The sequence below is a fragment of the Peromyscus maniculatus genome, chromosome 10, assembly GCF_049852395.1.
Source record: "Peromyscus maniculatus bairdii isolate BWxNUB_F1_BW_parent chromosome 10, HU_Pman_BW_mat_3.1, whole genome shotgun sequence".
Classification (NCBI taxonomy): domain Eukaryota; kingdom Metazoa; phylum Chordata; class Mammalia; order Rodentia; family Cricetidae; genus Peromyscus; species Peromyscus maniculatus.
The window spans coordinates 100,969,023-100,988,756 of NC_134861.1; the positions used below are offsets into that span (position 1 = coordinate 100,969,023).

General features: G+C 37.7%; 1 protein-coding gene across 5 annotated transcripts in view; it reads left to right on the forward strand.

Annotated features, from left to right (window-relative positions):
* Nucleotides 1-19,734, forward strand: part of Ccdc18 (coiled-coil domain containing 18) — a 126,104-nt gene that overhangs the window by 199 nt on the left and 106,171 nt on the right. Inside the window, exons 2-8 of one of the 5 annotated variants that reach the window (XM_042257819.2) lie at nt 328-359; nt 592-772; nt 2,762-2,904; nt 3,677-3,848; nt 5,704-5,862; nt 10,425-10,531; nt 14,932-15,060. In XM_042257819.2, the coding sequence (XP_042113753.1) occupies nt 2,765-2,904; nt 3,677-3,848; nt 5,704-5,862; nt 10,425-10,531; nt 14,932-15,060 (707 nt within the window). In that variant the 5' untranslated portion in view covers nt 328-359; nt 592-772; nt 2,762-2,764. Of the gene's footprint in view, nt 1-21; nt 460-591; nt 773-2,761; nt 2,905-3,676; nt 3,849-5,703; nt 5,863-10,424; nt 10,532-14,931; nt 15,061-19,734 lie in introns of those variants that run through there. The other 4 variants (XR_006061704.2, XM_042257818.2, XM_076547088.1 and 1 more) reach the window with 4 other exon arrangements.

The following is a 19,734-nucleotide window of genomic DNA, read 5'->3' on the forward strand; positions in this document are numbered from 1 at the left end:
GACGCCTGCTGCTCGGAAACGGGAGGGACTGGTTCCTCCGGGGAACTCGGCTTGCGCTCGGCCTGGTCCTGGCGCCGAGTCTGCTCCTCTGAGGTGGTGTGTTTGGTTTGAGGCAGAATCGGAGAGGAGGATGCCAGATGATCTGCTCCCTCCAGGCAGATGGAGCTCCTCCTATAGCAGACTGAGCGTTCTTGAGATAAAGCACAGTATAAAACCTTGTAGTTTTCTGTCCCATTCGGGGAGTGTAGGGTGCTTGTCCTTCGTTTGATGAGTGTCCGGGTGTACAGCTGGAACGCATCTTTTAAAAACTTATTTTTTATTTTTCAGTAGGCTTGAAGATACCGTTGTCAGGGCCCTAGGTAAGATGCTGAGCCTTTCTACGTACGTAAGACGGGTAAATGGCCCTCAGGAAAATGAGAATGTGTCAATACTAGACGTACTCATTGCTGCTTCAGAACGGTTAGAAAATTCTTACACGAAAATGCAGAAATTGTTGAACATAAAAGCTTGACTTAGATGGTGTTATACAGTATTAAGCAGCATTTTTTGGTCTAAATTTTCTTTTTTTTTCTCTCCATGATTATCTTATAGGAAGTTCGTGATGTTGTTGAATCGATGTGAGGCAGAATGGGGACCTGAGTTACTCGCTGACTGGGGAAGTCTTCGAACTTAAGCAGAAGCAAATTTGTGAAAACAAAACCAGAAAGAGGGTAGAAACATTTTATTTACAAAACATCTCATTTAATTTTAATCATCAACTTTTTCGAATAAGGTGAGAGGTTTTATTAATCCACCCTACTTCTGCGAAATTTTGAATAGGGAATAAACGTACTAAACTATTTTACCTGAATGGGGAGGGAGAAGGCAATTTATCCATTCAAAATATTGAGCTTTCCTAAATACATTACATTATTATTATTATTATTTTCTTTTTTTGTAATTTATTTGTTTTTATTTTATGTGCATTGGTGTCTGTCCCGCCTGTGTGTCTGTGTGAGGGTGTCAGATCCCCTGAAACAGGAGTTACAGATAGTTGATTAGCTGCCATGAGGCTACTGGGAATTGAACCTGCTTCCTCTTGAAGAGCAGCCAGTACTCTTAACCGCTGAATCATCTCTCCAGCCCCTATTATTATTATTTTTTACATTACACTTTTGAACGTAATACATGGGAATTAACATTTGTAGTCCAAATTTTAAGAAGGGCAGTGAAAGAGGAACTGCCATGAAAACATTGAATGAAATATGAGAGAGGAGAAACTGTAAGACTATGCAGGTAGAGCTGTAGCAGGAATAGAAAGCCTGAGCTTTGAGTTTAATTTAATAATTAGAAAATATCCTTTGCTGTGATTTTAAAAATATTAATTTTACTTTATGTGTGTGGGTGTTTGGGATCCTCTGGAACTGGAGTTACAGACTGATGTGAGTCACCCATGTGGGTGCTGAGGACAGCCATAGCAAGCCTTTGAAAGAGCCTTAAATTCTGAGCTGTAGCTAGAGTTTTCCTTCCTTGCCCACAGTCAGGACAAATCTCTCTCACCCGCCAGTCCCACAGCCACTCAGACCCAACCAAGTAAACACAGAGACTTATATTGCTTACAAACTGTATGGCCGTGGCAGGCTTCTTGCTAACTGTTCTTATAGTTTAAGTTAATCCATTTCCACAAATCTATACCCTGTCACGTGGCTTGTGGCTTACCGGCATCTATTCATGCTGCTTGTCAGGGTGGTGGCTGGCAGTGACTCCTTCTGTCTTCCTGTTCTTTTATTTCTCTTCTCTGTTAGTCCTGCCTATACTTCCTGCCTAGCCACAGGCCAATCAGTGTTTTATTTATTGACCAATCAGAGCAACTTGAAATACAGACCATTCCACAGCACAGCCAAGTGCAGACCATCTCAGACACATGCACTCAGGCCCGTGGTCCTAATCATCCTCTTTGCGGACTTGCTGGGTAAAGCCACGAGGAACCCAAGAACGTGCTCCCACAGGACATACAGACCATCCGACAGCACTGAGCCATCTCTTCAGCTGCATCATGATTTTTCTCTTTTAGTTAACCGTAGAGCTGCTTGCTCACCAGTTGATGCAACAAAGGTTCACCCCACGTAGTACCATGAGTTGAATTGCTAAATGTCTTTTTTGTTTTGTATTTTTTTGAGAGAATGTTTTACTATGTAGACCAGGCTGGCCTTGAGCTCATCTGCCTCTACTTCCCAAGTGCTAGGATTAAAGGAATAGTAACCATATTGAGCCTCTAAATGTCACTTTGAGCTGTGATTATGACTTGTGAATGTGAGTATATTTAAATTTTATAACCACTGTGAATGGGAGGAAGATAACTTATCTGATAATACTACCTTATAAGAAAACATGGAAGATTTTAGTGGTAACATCTTATCAGATGCCCAGTGCTTGTAAGGTGATTATTAAATTCTAACACTTCATATTGATATTAATTAGAAAAGTATACTTTGATTCATATCTTGGTTTGACCCTCTAAAATTTGCATGACTTTGAACAAATTTTTAAAAAATTACATCAATTCATTTGTGTGTGCACATTAATGTGGCGGTCAAAGGATGAATTGTGGGAGTCTGTTCTCTCCTTTAATCTGTGGGTCCTGAGGAACAAACTCTGTCTGTCTGTCTTGGTACCAACCACTTTTACAGTTTCTTCTTAAATTTTATTGCTCTGGGAATATTTTGACTGACCATAAAATCTTCAGGCAAAATATAAGAAATTTCTTTCTTTTTTTGTTAAGGAAATGGAATCCAGTTCATCAGACAACTATAATAAAGACAACGACAATGAGGAAGAAAGCTTGCTTGCAAATGTTGCTTCATTAAGACATGAACTGAAAATAACAGAATGGAGTTTGCAGAATTTAGGGGAAGAGTTATCCAGGCAAGGAAATAAAATCACATGTATAAATTAAAGTATTAGTTTATAAATGTAAATGACTAGATTTCATTATATGTTATGTTTAATATGCTTCTGGACTAAGGTATAATTTTCTATACTTTTTAATACAATTCAGTTTGTGAAAATGGAATTTTTTTTTTTTTTTTGGTTTTTCAAGACCGAGTTTCTCTGTGTAGCTTTGTGCCTTTCCTGGAACTCACTGTGTATGTACCTGTCTGCCTCCCAAGTGCTGGGATTAAAGGTGTATGCCACCACCGCTCTGGCAAAAATGGAAATATTAATGATCATTTACATATTTAAAAAAAATCTTGCTGGGCAGTGGTGGTGAATGCCTTTACTCCCAGCACTTGGGAGGCAGAAGCAAGTGGATCTCTGCATTCGAGACCAGTCTGGTCCACAGAATGAGTTCCTGGACAGCCAAAGATACGCAGAGAAACCCTGTCTCGAAAAATAAACCAAAAAAAAAAAAAAAAAATCAAGCATCTTTAATATATCAGGAATCAGTATAAAATGTATATTCAGAATTTTATTAATCTTTCATTATTGTAGCTGCTTTTTTTTTTCTTTTACTCCTGAAGTAAAGATATTCAGGAAATACATAGATTGCTAATATAAACTAATTGTGATTTATGAAAAATGTATTGGAAACACCATCTTATGTTCATAGCTATGGATCTAATTTCTAATTGTTATATGTGGAAATTTGTGGTAAAAACTTTGTCAGACTGAAATGTAATTTTTCTTTGTTCTATAGTGTTAGTCCAAGTGAAAATTCTGATTGTGTCTGCAATTCTTCAAGATCTGAAAGGCTTATTTTGGAAGAGCTTACTCAACCTAGCCGCCTGGGACATTTAAACTACCCACTTTATAAGAAAGTTTGTAAAACATCTGGTAGTAATGATTTTCAAAAGAAACCAAGAGATAAGGTTATTATTTTTATACCTGATTATTTAAAATAAGTTTTTCTTTACATGCCTTATTCATGTTTTCCGTAGTCTTTTACTACAGTGTTTGAGATTGGAATATAATTGTTCTTGTTAAATATGGTTATATGTGTATGAGTGCTTGACCTGCAATTACGTTGTAGAGGTAAAAAGTAGGTGTTGGATTCTTTGAAACCAGAATTATAGATGGTAACTTCCAGTTGTGAGCTTCTATATGGATGCTAGGATTGAACCCAGGTCCTTGAGAAGAGCAACCAGTGTTTTTAATTGCTGAGCCATTTCCCTGCTCCATAATTGTTCCTTCTATATCCTAACTTTTCATGCAGTGAAAACTCCACAGTTAAGAGGAAAACTTATGAATTTTTCATTGTATTTATTATGGAGAAATTCCCAGTTTATATTATTTAAATAAAAAAAATAAAATGTTAGCTTTGTATAAAGAGAAAAGGCAAGTGAGTAATTATATACATCTGGAATCACTCGAAAACTAAATTATAAATTTGCTGTAAAAAGTCAGGCATGGTTGTGTGTAGTGATATTTTGTTGTACTCTAATTAAGCTTGCCTGAAGATCAGAGGACAGAACTAGCCACAGATTTAGCCACAGGTCAGGCAGTGGTGGCACACACCTTTAATCCTAGTCCTCAGGAGGCAGAGGCAAAGATCCCTCTGGATCTCTGTGAGTTCTAGACTGCACAAGAAACAGCCAGGCAGTGGTGGCACACACCTTTTATCCAGCACTGGGAAAGTTGAGATGGGGGTGAAATGGCCGCGTGAGAAAAGCACATACGGCTTGAAGGGACAGGAACTCAAGAGGCCCTTTCAGCTGAGGACTCAGGGGCATTCAGTCAGAGGATTCGTGGAGTTGGTGAGGTGAAAAATGGCTGTGGCTTGTTCCTTTGTCTCTCTGATCTTTCAGCATTTACCCCAATATCTGGCTCCGGGTTTTTATTAAAAGACCATTTAGGTTTCACGCAACAGTCGTGGCTCATGACTGTCATCCTAGCACTTGGAAGACCAAGGTAGGAGAATTGCTGTGAGTTTCAGGACAGCGTGGCCCGAAACCTTATTCCAGATAAACAAACCAACAAAAAGGCTGAAGATAAGTGCTGTTGGTAGAATGTTGCTTAGTTAGCATGGGCCTTGTGTTTGATTTTGAGCACCTCATAAATTGGGCATGGTGAGTTTGTCCAATAACCCTAGCACTCAAGAGGTAGCGGCAGGGGGATTAGAAGTTCAGTCATCCTTGTATATGTAGGGAATTTGAGATCAACCTGGGTAAGCAAACCTATTTTAAAAAAAAATTAATGTGTAAAACAATTGGCTACTAAAGATGGCAGGATGTGTTTTTGTATGCCTTTTCTTTTATGTAGTTTGACTTTATAATCTGTACATATGTTTCTCAAAATTTTGAAAATAATAAAATGTATTATAAGATATTTAACAGCATAGTAAAAATACATGCATAAGTTAAAGAATGTTTTGTTTCATTGTTGGTTGTCATATGTATTCCTTCCATACCCTCTTTTATACACAGGGTGGCTGTGAATATCTTCAGGTGCAGAAGTCGAAAGATTACTGTCATATTTATACTCAGGAGTGATATTGTTGACTTACTAAATAATACCCCAGTTTAATAAAGTGTACCAGTCATTCACAGTTTACACTTAATTGGGCTACACAAGTGGGTTAGAATGTTGTCTCACCTTTGTTTTATCAGTACCCCCAAATCTCATTGTCCTGAGTTGTTTAATAATTTTAATGGCAATTATTGCCATTTTCTACTAATTATGTATAAGCATCAAAAAATTTCATGTACATTTTTCTTTTATTTTCAGGTGTCTTTTTCATCTACTTCTGTGGATCAAGAGATTAAAAGCCTTCGAGAGAAACTTAATAGACTTAGGCAACAGAATGCTTGTTTGGTCACACAGAATCATTCTTTAATGACTAAAATAGAATCTGTCCACTTTGAATTGACACAGTCAAAAGCAAAAGTATGTCTCTTGACGTGTTAAGAGAATATTTATAATATTTTATGATTTATAATTGGAAAATATTTATATTGCTTATCTAGCAGGTAGAAAATTTTATATGCTACTTGAATATTGACAAGGGATGAAATGATTATATCTGAAGATAATTTAGGAGAATTTTTAATTATTTTTTCATTTAGGTAAATCACTTTTTTTAAAAATTTAAGTTATGAGTGTTCTGTCTTCACGTATGCCTACACCCCAGAAAAGGGCATTAGATCCTATTATCAATGGTTGTGAGCCACCATGTGTTTGCTCTTAACACCTGAGCCATCTCTTCAGCCAGAATCAACTTCTTTTTTTTTTTTTTTTTTTTTTTTGGTTTTTCGAGACAGGGTTTCTCTGTGTAGCTTTGCGCCTTTCCTGGAGCTCACTTGGTAGCCCAGGCTGGCCTCGAACTCACAGAGATCCGCCTGGCTCTGCCTCCCGAGTGCTGGGATTAAAGGCGTGTGCAGAATCAACTTCTTAAAATTGTTAGAAACTTAGAAAGTAGAAAAAAAGGGACTGGAGAGATGGCTTAGTGGTTAAAAAGCATCTGTTCAGTTCCCAGCACCCACATAGTGGTTCACAACTATCTGCAACTATAGTTCAGAGGATCTCATGCTCTCTCTGCCCTCCGAGGACACTAGGCATACACATGGTGGACAGACAGGCAAGTCACCTACACACATAAAATAAAAATAAATCTTAAAAAAATGAAAAGTCATCTTGAAATTCTGTCATTTAGAAACCCCCTTATTGTTTTATTACATAGTTGTATTCATACTATTTTGAATAGTTTTTTTTTTTTTTATTTAAAATTTTATTTTATTTTGTGTGGGGATATTTTTCCTGCATGTATGTTTCTATATATGTGCAGGCAGTACCTGTGGAGGCCAGAAAAGGGTGCTGGATTTCTGGGACTGGAGTGGTGGTCATGAGCAACCATGTGGGTGCTAGGAATTGAATGTGGCTCCTCTGGAAGAGCAGCCAGTGCTCTTAGCTGCTGAGTCAATTTCCAGCCTGTAGTTTTTACTTCATATATACTCTTAGGTATTTTTTGGTTCTTTTACATGGCTTTTCCATGTTATTTCTTGTTAGCAGTATATTCCATTATATGATACCATTACTCAATTTTCTTATCTAAATTATTTTATTGCGTCTTTTACTGTATTATTGGTATCATAAAATATGAATCACCAGCTGATTGTGGTGACACATACAAATAGCACCTCTCCTTTTAGTAAAATACCCCAAAATGGAAGAACTCAAGATGTCCAGTCACAGAGAGATGATCATGTAAACTGATATGCCCATAAAATATATTGCAACAAAGCCTTTCTTTTTTAAAGAATAAAGTATTGGGACTGGAGAGATGGGTTAGTGGTTAAGAATACTTGTTGCTCTTATAGAGAATCCATGCTTAGTTCTCAGCATCTTCATGGTATCTAACAACAATCTGTAACTCCATTTCCAGAGAACCTGATGCCCTCTTCTGGCCTTCATGGGCACTCTACACATGTGCACAGACATGTATGCAAGCAAAACACTCATACACATAAACTTTTTTTTTTTTTTTTTTTGAAGAAAAGGTAAGCTGCGTAGTGGTGGCGCATGCCTTTAATCCCAGCACTCAGGAGGCAGAGGCAGGTGGATCTCAGAGACATAATGAGTTCCAGGACAGCCAGGGCTACACAGAGAAACCCTGTTTCAAGAAAACAAAACAAAACAAAAACAGAAAACAAAAACCCAATAAAGAAGAAAAGGTAAATATATCAGGACTAAGGCTAAGGTACAGAGTTGCTTGATTTACATGAAAGACTATGAGGTTAAATGATACATTATGTTTATAGTACATGTGAGTTGAAGGAAAAGAAATCAGATGTTCAAGGTCATTCTTGGTACTTGTCAATCTCAAACATGCTGTCTGATATTTCTAGTGATAGAAAAGCACTGTATATCTGGTTATGAAAGCTCACATCTGTGTTGCCAGCACTGAGACACAAGGATCCACCATTAATCTCAAGGTCATTTGGTCTATTGAGGATGTTCCAGATCAGCCATGGCCAGTTTCAAAAACCCAAAACAACCAACAAAAATCATGAAGCTATACACATGTAAAGGTCTCACTTAAAAAAAAAACAACAAAACAAAAAAAACCTTGGTTTTTGTTTTGTTTTCTGTATGTTTGTTTTTCAAGAAAGAGTTTCTCTGCAGCTTTTGGAGCCTGTCCTGGAACTCACTTTGTAGACCAGGCTGGCCTCGAACTCACAGAGATTTTTCTGTCTCTGCCTCCCCAGTGCTGGGATTAAGGGCGTGCACCACCACTGCTCTGCTTTTGTGGGAGGGTCTTATATATCCCAGTCTGTTCTTAACTCACTATAGTTAAAGTGAACCTCCTTCCTTCTTTTCCCAACGGCTAGGATTATAGACAAGTACTACTATATCCTGTTTTCAATGTGCTCAAGATAGAATTCAGAGTCTCCAGCATACTAGACAAGAACTCTACAAACTTAACTAAATCCTTTGCCATTGTTTTTTGTTTGTTTTTGTCTTGTTTTTTTTTTTTTGATTTTGAACTCATCATAGCTGAGAATGACCTTGAACTCATGATTCTCCTGCCTTTATTTCTCAAGTAGTAGGATTACAGGGATATGCCATTATGCCAGCCCCTCAGTTTTCCTGTTTGTAAAATCTACTCGTGTGTGTCCGTGTGTGTGTGTGTGTGTGTGTGTGTGTGTGTGTGTGTGTGTGGTGTGTTAACATATCTTTAAATAGCCCTTTATTACTTACGTTGAGTACATGAAGGGTACCTTACACCAGCAGCGTGGTGTCCTGCTAGTTTTTCTTACACCTTTTGTATGATAGTGTAACTATCTTCCCTTTTTGTCTCTTATTTTGCCTATGAAATGTGGTCACTTATGTTTGTCTTCCAGATCTTCAGGACTTGTTCTGTGTAAGTCAAAGTGATTTTTTCATGTTATTTGATTTTTTTCCAGGATATGTTTTCAGTATTATTTTTTATTGAGTCTTTTGGCTGTCACTTTATTTCTTCCTTTGGTGAAGCTCTTGGTTCTGCTTGTTTTGTGTTTTATAATATCCAGATGCAGTATAAAATGTAATTTTTTTTGTATTGCACAGAAATTGGAAATTGTCCATGTGGTGGCAAAGTCTGTTCATTTGTGAGTGATGATTTATAGAAGTAGTCATTTTCTTGGAAAGTATTCACAGACCCCAGAGGAGGACTAGTTGTAATAGCCTTTATTTGGAGCTAATTTCTTCAGTAAACAATATTTGGATCTGGGTGTGGTGGTGCATGCATCACTTGGGAGGCAGAGGCAGGAGCTGGGCAGTGGTGGCGCAAGCCTTTAATCACAGCACTTCTGGAGGCAGAGGCAGGTGGATCTTTGTGAGTTTGAGGCCAGCCTGGTCTACAGAGAGAGTTCCAGGACAGCCAGAGCTATGTAGAGAGGCCCTATCTCAAAAACAAACAAAACAAGACCAACAAAAAACTCCCCAACAACAATAAAAATCTTTGGCTTTTGCTTGTGGGATAGCCCCAAATGAGATGGGAGTAGAAACTTGGGCGTGATGATTTTATATTTATCCCATTATTTATATCTCTAATTCATCTCAGAGGCCTTTCCTGCTCAATATCTTACATATTTTCTACTTTTAGCTTGCTGTTGGTGTTCTGGGAGTGGGAAAAGGGTTGATGATGACTTTGTAGAGACTCTGGACTATCTTTTTGTATTCAGGATGTCTTCCCTGTCCCCAACTTCACGTTCTAAACTTACTTCATAAGTATAAGCAGTTCTCAAAATTGATATTTTGATTATTGCCTAATTCAAGAAAAATCAATTGTCCACCATATATTGTATATTTCTCTCCTGCTTTAGTAGTTTTACTATATCTGACTGTAGGGTTACTGTACTTTTCTGAATTATCTAGGTTTTCTCTATTACACATCCTACTTAAAATCAGTTTTGTTTTATTTATTTATTTATTTATTTATTTTATTATTTATTTATTTTTGAGACAGGGTTTCTCTGTGTAGTCCTGGCAGTCCTGGAACTCATTTGTAAATAGGTTGCCCTTGAACTCACTGAAATCTGCCTGCCCTTGCCTCCTGAGTGCTGGGATTAAAGACATGAGCCACCACTGCCCAGCTCCCAAAATTAGTTTTTAAGTTATAAAAATTCAATATATATTTCTTACCTAATTTTTCACTTTGATCAGATAAATATAGTCTTTTAACTTATGTAAAATTAATCTTCCTAGATGGTGTCAGGAGTTACTGTATGTAGTTTCCCCCAAGTATACTAAGATACTTGAGGATAGTGGCAGGTCCTATGCTGAGTCCGTCTTAGGATCATTGTGTACATATGAAAGGTGAGGAAAGGAACAGGAAAGACTCTTTGTGTTTAGCCAGTGACTGAAGAGTCTTATTGAACCTTCTCATCTGACAAAGAAAGACTAAAATCTAAATAAATTGATTTATTTCCTGAAACATAGTACCGAAAAAAATTGTTTTTATGTTTTAGATGTCTATGTTTGAGTCTGTGCAAGAGCAGGCAGCCAACATCCCAATCTTAGAAGAACAGATTATAAATTTGGAAGCAGAAGTTTCAGCTCAAGATAAAGTTTTAAGGTAAATGCACTGTGTAGCTTGGAAATTTTTATTTTTTATTTCTGTTTGTTTTATCTTATTAAGTACCATCTCTTACCTCCATTCCATTAGATCTTTAGTAATTTAATAAGATCTTAGCACATGATTAAATTCATTTCAGTTAGTTATAGTTTCTCACAGCTGTAACTTACCTTCAGGGTACGAGAACTAAAGATGGATTATTTTAAGCTGAGGTGCTTATTTGCAGAATTTTATTTAATATGAATTACTTCATTTCTTGCCCTATAATGCAACACAAACTCTTTGCTTCAATATAGTGTAAGGACAAGAAATAGGGTATTTTATAATTTATTCTTATCTTTTGCTTTGAATATAATGTATAATGAGCATCATGCTATATTTTAGTTATTCTTGTAGCGGGAGATCCCACAGAGCATTGTATCTGGCTTGAATTCCAGAGTGTTAGCACCAAGGCCTTGAAATACCTTTTGTGATTCTACCTTTTGTTACTGTTACCTTTTGTTTGAAGTGTTTGATTCTTAACTGAGTTCTTCCTGAAGGTTCAAAGCCTTTGCAAAACTTGGTTATGAGATTACTTTGAAAACCAGGAGGTCTGGTGCTTGAGAATTATGTGGGCATTTGGTTCCTTCAAACAAATTGTCGAAATTGACTTGCTAAGAGGTATGAATTGAATAATATTTAAAAAGACCTTTTGAGAAGCAAAGGCGGTCAGTTCACCAGAACCTGATTTCCCTGCTGCTCCTAAGCTAAAATTCATCCTGTGGTGACCCTAATTCTTCCACGGACCGTTGAAAGACAGAACACTGGCAATTCTAACTTCAGTTCTGGGACTAGCAGTATTAGCATTATCTGGGAACTTGGTTGAGTCCTGTCTCAAGCTTACTCAACCACAAACCTTGAAATGTGAAGCTCAGGTACACACACACACACACACACACACACACACACACACGCACACGCACATGCACATACGCGCACATGCATATGCACACACGCACATGCACACGCATATTTTGTAAGATGAAGCTCAGGTGTGTGTGTGTGTGTGTGTGTGTGTGTGTGTGTGTGTGTGTGTATTTAATATGTTTTGTTTTGTTTTTTGTTTTTCGAGACAGCGTTTAACTGTGTAGTCCTGGCTGTCCTGGAACTAGCTTTGTAGACCAGGCTGGCCTCTAACTCACCAAGATCCACCTGCCTCTGAGTGCTGGGATTAAAGGAATACGCCACCACCACCTGGTTATATATGTATATTTTTTGATACAAGCATTTTTTTCCTCTGTAGCTCTGGCTGTCCTGAAACTCTCTCTGTAAACCAGGCTGGCCTTGAAATCAGAGATCCTCTTACCTCTGCTTCCAGAGTTCTAGAATTAAAGGCATGTACCACAATGCCCAGCTATGTTTTAATAAGTATCATAGGTGATTCTGATGTATATTAAAAATGTCTTTTACCAGTTTTAGAACTTTCCTTATGCTACATTATATTTAATGTATTTTTTTTGGTTTTGTGAATTTTTTTCTGATCAATTTTTTTAATTCTTTGAGAATTTCATACAGTGTAGTTTGATCATATCCTCCCAGTCTACCAACTCTCCTCAGATTCACCCTTATCTCACTATGCATGCGACTTTGTGTGTGTGCAGGAGCTCGCTCACTCACTTGCTCACCCTCTCCCCCGACTTTGGGTCTTTTTTGTGTTGGAGTGTGATTGATATACCAGAGTTTACACCATTAAAGAAAAATGACTCTCCTTTCAGAAGCTATCAAATGCTAATAGCTTCTCAGTTATGGGTAGGACTTTGTACCTACCTTCCTTTTTCCATTCTGGAATTTCATCTGGCTTGATCTTATAGAGGTCTTGTGCATGCTCTCATAATTGTGATATATGTATCTTCCCTGTTTTTTTCTATACACTTGTCTTCCCTAAAATCACTCACTCTTTTTTCTTTTTCTTTTTGGTTTTTTGAGACAGGTTTTCTCTGTGTAGTTTTGGTGCCTGTCCTGGATCTTGCTCTGTAGACCAGGCTGGCCTTGAACTCACAGAGATCTGCCAGGCTCTGCCTCGAGTGCTGGGATTAAAGGCGTGTGGCAATACTGCCCAGCAAGTCACACACTCTTAAAATCTTAAAATCTTTCTGTTCTCTCTTCCATGAAGATATCTGAGCCTAGATGTCCCATTTAAGGCTGAACACCCCACAGCCTTTTATTCTCTACATATTGACCAGTTGTGGATCTCTGTGTTAATTACCATCTACTATCAGAAGAAGCTTCTCTGATAAGGGTTGATCCATGCACTGTTGAGTATAATAACTAATTAGGAATTGTTTTCATGCTAATAGCAGAATAATATTAGTAGATTGTCCCCTAGGGCTTATGACCAGTTTAGCCACAAGTTCTTAGTCTTGTTGACAGTGCCAGGTATGGGTTCTGTCTCATGGAGCAGGTCTTAAATCCAAGGACAAAGTGGTTGGTCACTTCCATAACATTTGTGCCACTGTTGCCTCAGTGGGCATATCTTGAGAGGCAGGTCATTATTGTAGCTGGAAGTGTTCAGCTTGATGAGATTCATGATAACTTCTTTTCCAGTAGCTTGCATAGAACCTTGGAGCCCTGTGAAAGCTATCCAGTAGGGATAAACTTCCAGTTGAGTACTAGCTAGATTTCTCCATGTTCTATGACTCAAGTATATAGTGTCTTCAGCAGTAGGATCTTACCATCAAATTCTGGAAGGTAACTAAGAGCAGTGGCAGTAGTCTGTAATGTTGGGGTTCCATGGGCCCATTGGTCAATAACTCAAAAAGGGGTAACCTGTTACGGGTATGGGGAGCTGGTACCTTTTTTTTTTTCCTTTTTAATAGAATGTGGTATCTACTTAGGGAACTACTCTTCCCCTCGTTATAGGATAACTCTGTTTAAACTTTTGTATATGTATATATTTTAGGAAGCTTCTATAGTAGTAGGTTTCATATGTTTTTTCAAAAGGTCTCTAGTGTTAGTTATCCCTCCCTCCCCATATTCTTTCTACCCTGCCCTTCCATCTCCCATACCATTTACTCCTCCTTGTCTCATTTTTCCAACTTTCCCTTTTATATCATTGTATTTCCCTTTTCTTTTCTGTGTACCCTTTCTACTTACCTAGCCTCTGTGGGTTTAGGAGACAAGGTCTTGCTGTGTTGTCCAGGTTGGACCTGAATCTCTGGGCTCAAGTCGTTATGCCTTAATGTCCTAGGTGATTGGACTAAAGGCATAACTCATTGTATCTGGTGTGATTTTTATATCACATGTAATAGTTATTTGTAATTGGTATTTCTTTTTAAAAAGTGTTTTTATTACATTTATTTCTTCATTGGGTGTGGGTGGTGGTGTGAGCATGCCATGGCACACATGTGAAGGTTAGGAAAACCTGTTGTAGTTACTTTACTTATACCATGTGGGTTCCAGGGCTTGAACTCAAGTCATCAGCCTTAATGGCAATCACCTTGGCCTTACCAATCTTGCTGGCATTTATTTGCATGTTAAGGTAGAGTTTTATTGTGTAGACCAGGCTTGCCTCTAATTTACAGAGATCTGCCTGCCTCTGCCTCCTGGGTGCTGGTATTAAAGGTGTTCCTGGACTATTTCTTGTACTCTTATTTCTTCTAATTATTTTATGTGTATGTGTATTTTGTCTGTATGTAAATCTATGCACCATGTACATGCCTGCTGCTCATGGAGGCCAGAAGAGGGTATCAGATTCTTTGGACCTGGTGTTATAGGTGCTGGGATTCGAACCTTGGTCCCATGGAAGAGCAGCAAGTATTCTTAACCACTAAGCCATCTCTCTATCCCTTGTTATTGTAGTAGTTTTTCATTTTTACTGTTTTCAATATTTTGGGTAACTAAATGATAATTATCAATAAATAACAAAAAATTTCCAGCACAGAATTTGTACTTCTTACTACTTAACCATTTTTGTGTTTTTTTATTGGGTAGAACAGTCAAAGATATCTTTGGTTACAGAATGATAACAATTATATTTGCTTTGTTTCTGAAGTATATAGAGGTGCTTCTAGTTAGTAGGAAATATGTTTGTTTTTGTAGAGACTGTAACTAAGGATGACTTTGAATTCCTGATCCTTTTCCTCTTGAATGTTGTGAATATAAGTGTGTGCCACCATGCTCAGTTATTGAATGTGAAATATGATGTGAGCTTTTACTTTTGATGGGCTTTTCATTTGATGAAAGTTATTTTTTATGCCATATAAATAGTCTTCCCATTAATAACTTATAAATATGCCTTTCTCATTGTATATTTGTCTTTTTAACTCAATGATTTAAAGTAATTGAATTCCTATTGTTACATTATTCTTATATTTCTCCAGTAATCATTTTTATAGTTCTCAAAATTTATTCTCTATTTATAGGGAAGCAGAAGATAAATTAGAGCAGAGTCAGAAAATGGTGATTGAGAAGGAACACAGTTTACAAGAGGCCAAAGAGGAATGTATAAAGTTGAAGGTGGACTTACTGGAACAAAGTAAACAAGGAAAAAGGTCTGTGAGACTTCTTTCTTTGTCTTATAGCACTGAGAGTTGAACCTGTGCATGCTATACAACAGCTATATCACTGAGCCATGTCTCTTTTAAAGTAAATAACTTATTTTTGAGATGGGCCGTTGCCATGTAATCTTGCCTGGCCTAGAACATACAGGGCAGCCCAGGCTGATATCCAATTTGCTGTCGTCTTTCTGCCTCATTTTCTTTCTTTCTTCTTCTTCTTTTTTTTTTTTTTTTTTTTTTTTTTTGTTTTTTGGTTTTTTTTTGAGACAGAGTTTCTCTGTGTAGCTTTGCGCCTTTCCTGAAGCTCACTCTGTAGCCTAGGCTGGCCTTGAACTCACAGAGATCCGCCTGCCTCTGCCTCCCAAGTGCTGGGATTAAAGGTGTGCACCACAACTGCCTGGTGTCTGCTATTTTCTTAATTGACACACACATTATTTTTCTTATTTGCCTATGCCCTCCACCTCTTCCATTACTCACAGATCATGTTGTTTTATTTATTTATTTTTTGTTTTTTTTTTTATTTTCAAAAATGCATTCCCAGGATTCCATTTGTCATTATTTTTAGAATCATGTCTTCTAACAATTGCATTACATGTCATCATGTGGCTTGATCATGTTTCATTAATTTCTCTCGTATTGAACATTTTCTGTTTTCCCAATATTAAGACATGATGTCACATGACTGTATTTGTATGTAATTCATTCTGTATGTCTGTCATTTCCTTTAGGTTAACTTCTAAGAAATAGAATCTCTGAATCAAAGGCTAATGTTTTAAGACTTTTATGAAAATAAATTTACCAAATTGCCCTTCAGAAAATTGTATTTGTCTTTTACTTTTTTTAATTGATTAATTTATTTATTTTGCATCCCAGCTGCAGCCTCCCCTTCCTCCTCTTCATCCACTCCCTCTTTCCACCTCCCTTCTGCTCTCCATTCAACCCACCTGTCCTCCATATTTGCTCAGAATGGGGCACACCTCTCATGGGCATTAGCAAAGCATAGCATATCAAGCTGCCAACACTAAGACCTTTTCCTGTATTCAGCTGGACAAGGCAATCCAGCATGAGGAATAGGTTCCCAAGAGCCAGCCAAAGCACCAGGGACAGCCCTGCTCCCATTACATAAACAGACCAAGCTACGCAACTGTCACATATATCTAGAGAGTCTAGGTCGGTCCCATGCAGGCTCCTTGGTTGTTGGTTCAGAATCTGTGAGTCCCCATGAGCCAGGATAACCATTTCTGTGGGTTTTCTTCCAGTGTCTCTGACTCCACTCTTGGCTCCTACAATCCCTCCTCCTTCTCCTCAGCAGGACTTCCCAAGCTTGGCCCAATGTCTGGCCGTGGGTCTCTGAACCTGCCTCCATCAGCCACTTTATGAAGGCTCTCTGCTGTAGTCACCAATCCAATCACAGGGGATGCCCATTCAGGCTATGCATCCACTGCCGCCAGGAGTCTTAGCTGGGGTCATCCTTGTAAACTTGTGGAAGTTTCCCTTACATCAGGCTTCTACCCAACTCTGTAAGGCCCCCCTTTACAGTCATCTCTCTCAGCACTCTCCCCCTCTTGCCACCCTCCCAACCCTGTCCTTCAAGTTCTCATGTCCACCCACTCCCAGTCCAACCAGATCTCCTCTATTTCCTTTTCCCAGGGAGATGCATGCATTGCCCACCCGTCTTGAGCCTGCCTTGTTACTTAGCCTCTTTGGGTCTGTGGATTGTAGCATGAATCCTTTACTTTACAGTTAATATCCACTTAAGACTGAGTACATACCATGTTTGTCTTTCTGAATCTGAGTTACCTCACTCAGGATGATTTTTTTTTCTATCCTTTTGTCTTCCATCCTTTTGTGTTCAAATTTCTTGATGATGGGATTATGGGTCTACGGTACTAGGCCTTGCTGGAATGATCAACTTTAAGTACTAATAAATTTTTACATTAATAAATATTTGATACTTTTGAGTTTAAATTAATGAAATTTTATAGCAAATATTATTAGGGAGTTTTTGTTTGATTTTGTTTTCTCTTTTGGGTTCAGACTCAGTGCTTTGTGCGTATTAAGCAAGCACTGTACCAACTGAGTTGCATCTGTAGCCTACTGCAACTTTTATATAGGATTAAATCATAATCTAAATATAAAAATGTTTTAAAAGGTTTGTTTATTTAATGTGTATGAGCATTATGCCTGCCTATGTGTCTGTGCACTACATGTGTGCCTGGTGCCTATGGAAGTCAAAATAGGACATCAGATCTCCTGGAACTGGAGTTATAGATGGTTGTGAGCTGCCACGTGGGTGCTGGTTACTGAAACTGTGACCTCTGAAGAGCAGAAAGTGCTCTTAACTGCTGATCTATTGCTGTAGCCCCGTAATCTACATTTTTATGTTTGACAATAAAACATGTTTTATAGATTTATATTATGATATTATATTAGATTATAAAGAAAGTAATCTTAGCTACTAAGGAGCTTGAGGAAGTCCCTGAGTTTAAGGCTTAGCTAAGCTACAGAGTGAATTCACCTTCAGCCTTTGCAGCTTAGACCATATTTTAAAATAAAGTAATTTAAAGAGTGCTGGTGATATACCTCAGAACATCACCACCATGTACAGCTAGGTTCAATCCTCAGTGCCACAAACAGAGAAACAAACAAATAAATAAATAGGTAACATTGTCTTCAATAGCTAAATATTTGTTTCCATATGCACTTACACTCCTAAAGACTACTCCAAACATATATAGAAGTCATTTTTTCATGTAAATAGGTTTGGAGGAATATTTATACAGTGGAGGAATATTTATACAGCAATATATGTTATTTGTGAGGCAGTATTTTGTAGTGAAAAATGTTTAGATTTGGGAGTCAGTTAATCTTATCTCTTATTGTCTTTGTTATCTTGGAAAATCATTTAATTTTTAAAACTTCAGCTTTTTATATATGTAGTTGGACTTTGACTTTCTTTGGATTGCCAGCCCCCAAATAATGACATGGGGACATTATCAAGTATGAAAAATTGGCCTTTAGCTTAGGCTTTGTCTCATTAACTCTTACAACTTAAACTAACCTGTTTTTATTAATCTATATTCTGCCATGTGGCTCTTTACCTCTCTTCCATTCTGTACATCTGACTCCCTCTGTATCATGCTGGCTTCTCCTGCTGCACCATATTCTAACCCTGAGTTCCTCAGCCCTACCCATTCTTTCCTGCCTAGCTATTGACAATTTAGTTATTAAACCAATCAGGTGCCTTAGGCAGGCAAGGTAAAACAGCGACACATCTTTACACAGTTTTCTCAAATATTCCACCACATATCTTTTAAGTTGACACTTCCTTGGTATGCATGAGAAAAAAAAACATGTAAAATGCCTATTATATAATTAAGTACTAACAAATATTACTAGGTGGCTTAATATCTGTCTTAGTTAAGGTTTCTATTGCTGTGAAGAGACATATGACCACAGCAACTCTTATAAAGTAAAACATTTAATTCAGTGGCTTATAGTTCAGAGGTTTAGTCCATTACCATCATGGTGGGACATGGTGATGTGCAGGCAGAAATGGAGAGTTTTACATCTTGCACGGACAACAGGAAGCGAACTGTCTCCCTGGGCATGGCTTTGAGTATGTATGAGACCTCAAAGCCCACCTCCACAGTGACACACTTCCTCCAACAAGACCACACCTACTCCAACAAGGCCATACCTCCTAATAGTGCCACTTCCTTTGGGGGCCATTTTCTTTCAAACCACCACAGGTATGATTTTAAGTATAAAAATAAAACTTTGTTATACAGGGATAATATTAATTAATGAACTTAGTGCGCTCAGCTAACTGTGAGAAGTGAGAAAAAAAGTCAGGCTCACCCAGGAGGTAAGGAGTAAGGTCTGGCTTAAATATTGCATGGTTTTGGTTGTTTTTTTTTTGTTGTTCAGTTTCATGTTAGTAAAAATTGCTGGTTTTGTTTTTGTTTTTAGACAGGGTCTTACTATGTAACTCTGGATGACCTAGAATTTATTATGTAGACTAGACTGGCTTCAAACTGAAAGAAATCTGCCTGCTTCTGTCTCCTGAGAGTTAGTGGTTTTTGTTGTTGTTGTTTGTTTTTGTTTTTTAAGTACCTTTAAAAAATTAACTTAATTTTTGCATGGGTCATAGAACTGAATATCTAACATTCTATGCTGTAGATTGATTATATAAGACAACTTTTAGAAATGTATTTTTCAGTGTCATGGTGCTCCTCTAGTCTGTTTTCTAGATTAGGGGATAGGATTGCCTATGCATAGGAATTTATATATGTTTCTGAGTTGATAACCATTTCATGCTATATTTCATTTATTCTGCTCTAGTGAAAAAGTTATTGTAGTAAAACTATCATTTCACAGTAAAGCCTACTACTCTGTTTTAGTTTTAGTTTAAAAAAAAATCTACTTCTGGGTCTAGAAAGATGATTCAGTTGGTAAAACCTGCAATGTAAACATGAGGACCTGAGTTTGGATCTCCAGTACCCACTAGGCATCTATAATACAGATACATCTGTAATCTCAGCACTGGGGAGATGGAGACAGGTAGAGTCTTGGAACTCATTGGCTAGCCAGTCTAGTCAAAACAATGATCCCCAGGTTCAATGAAGGGACCTTGTCTCAAAAAATGAAGTGGAAAACCATTGAGGA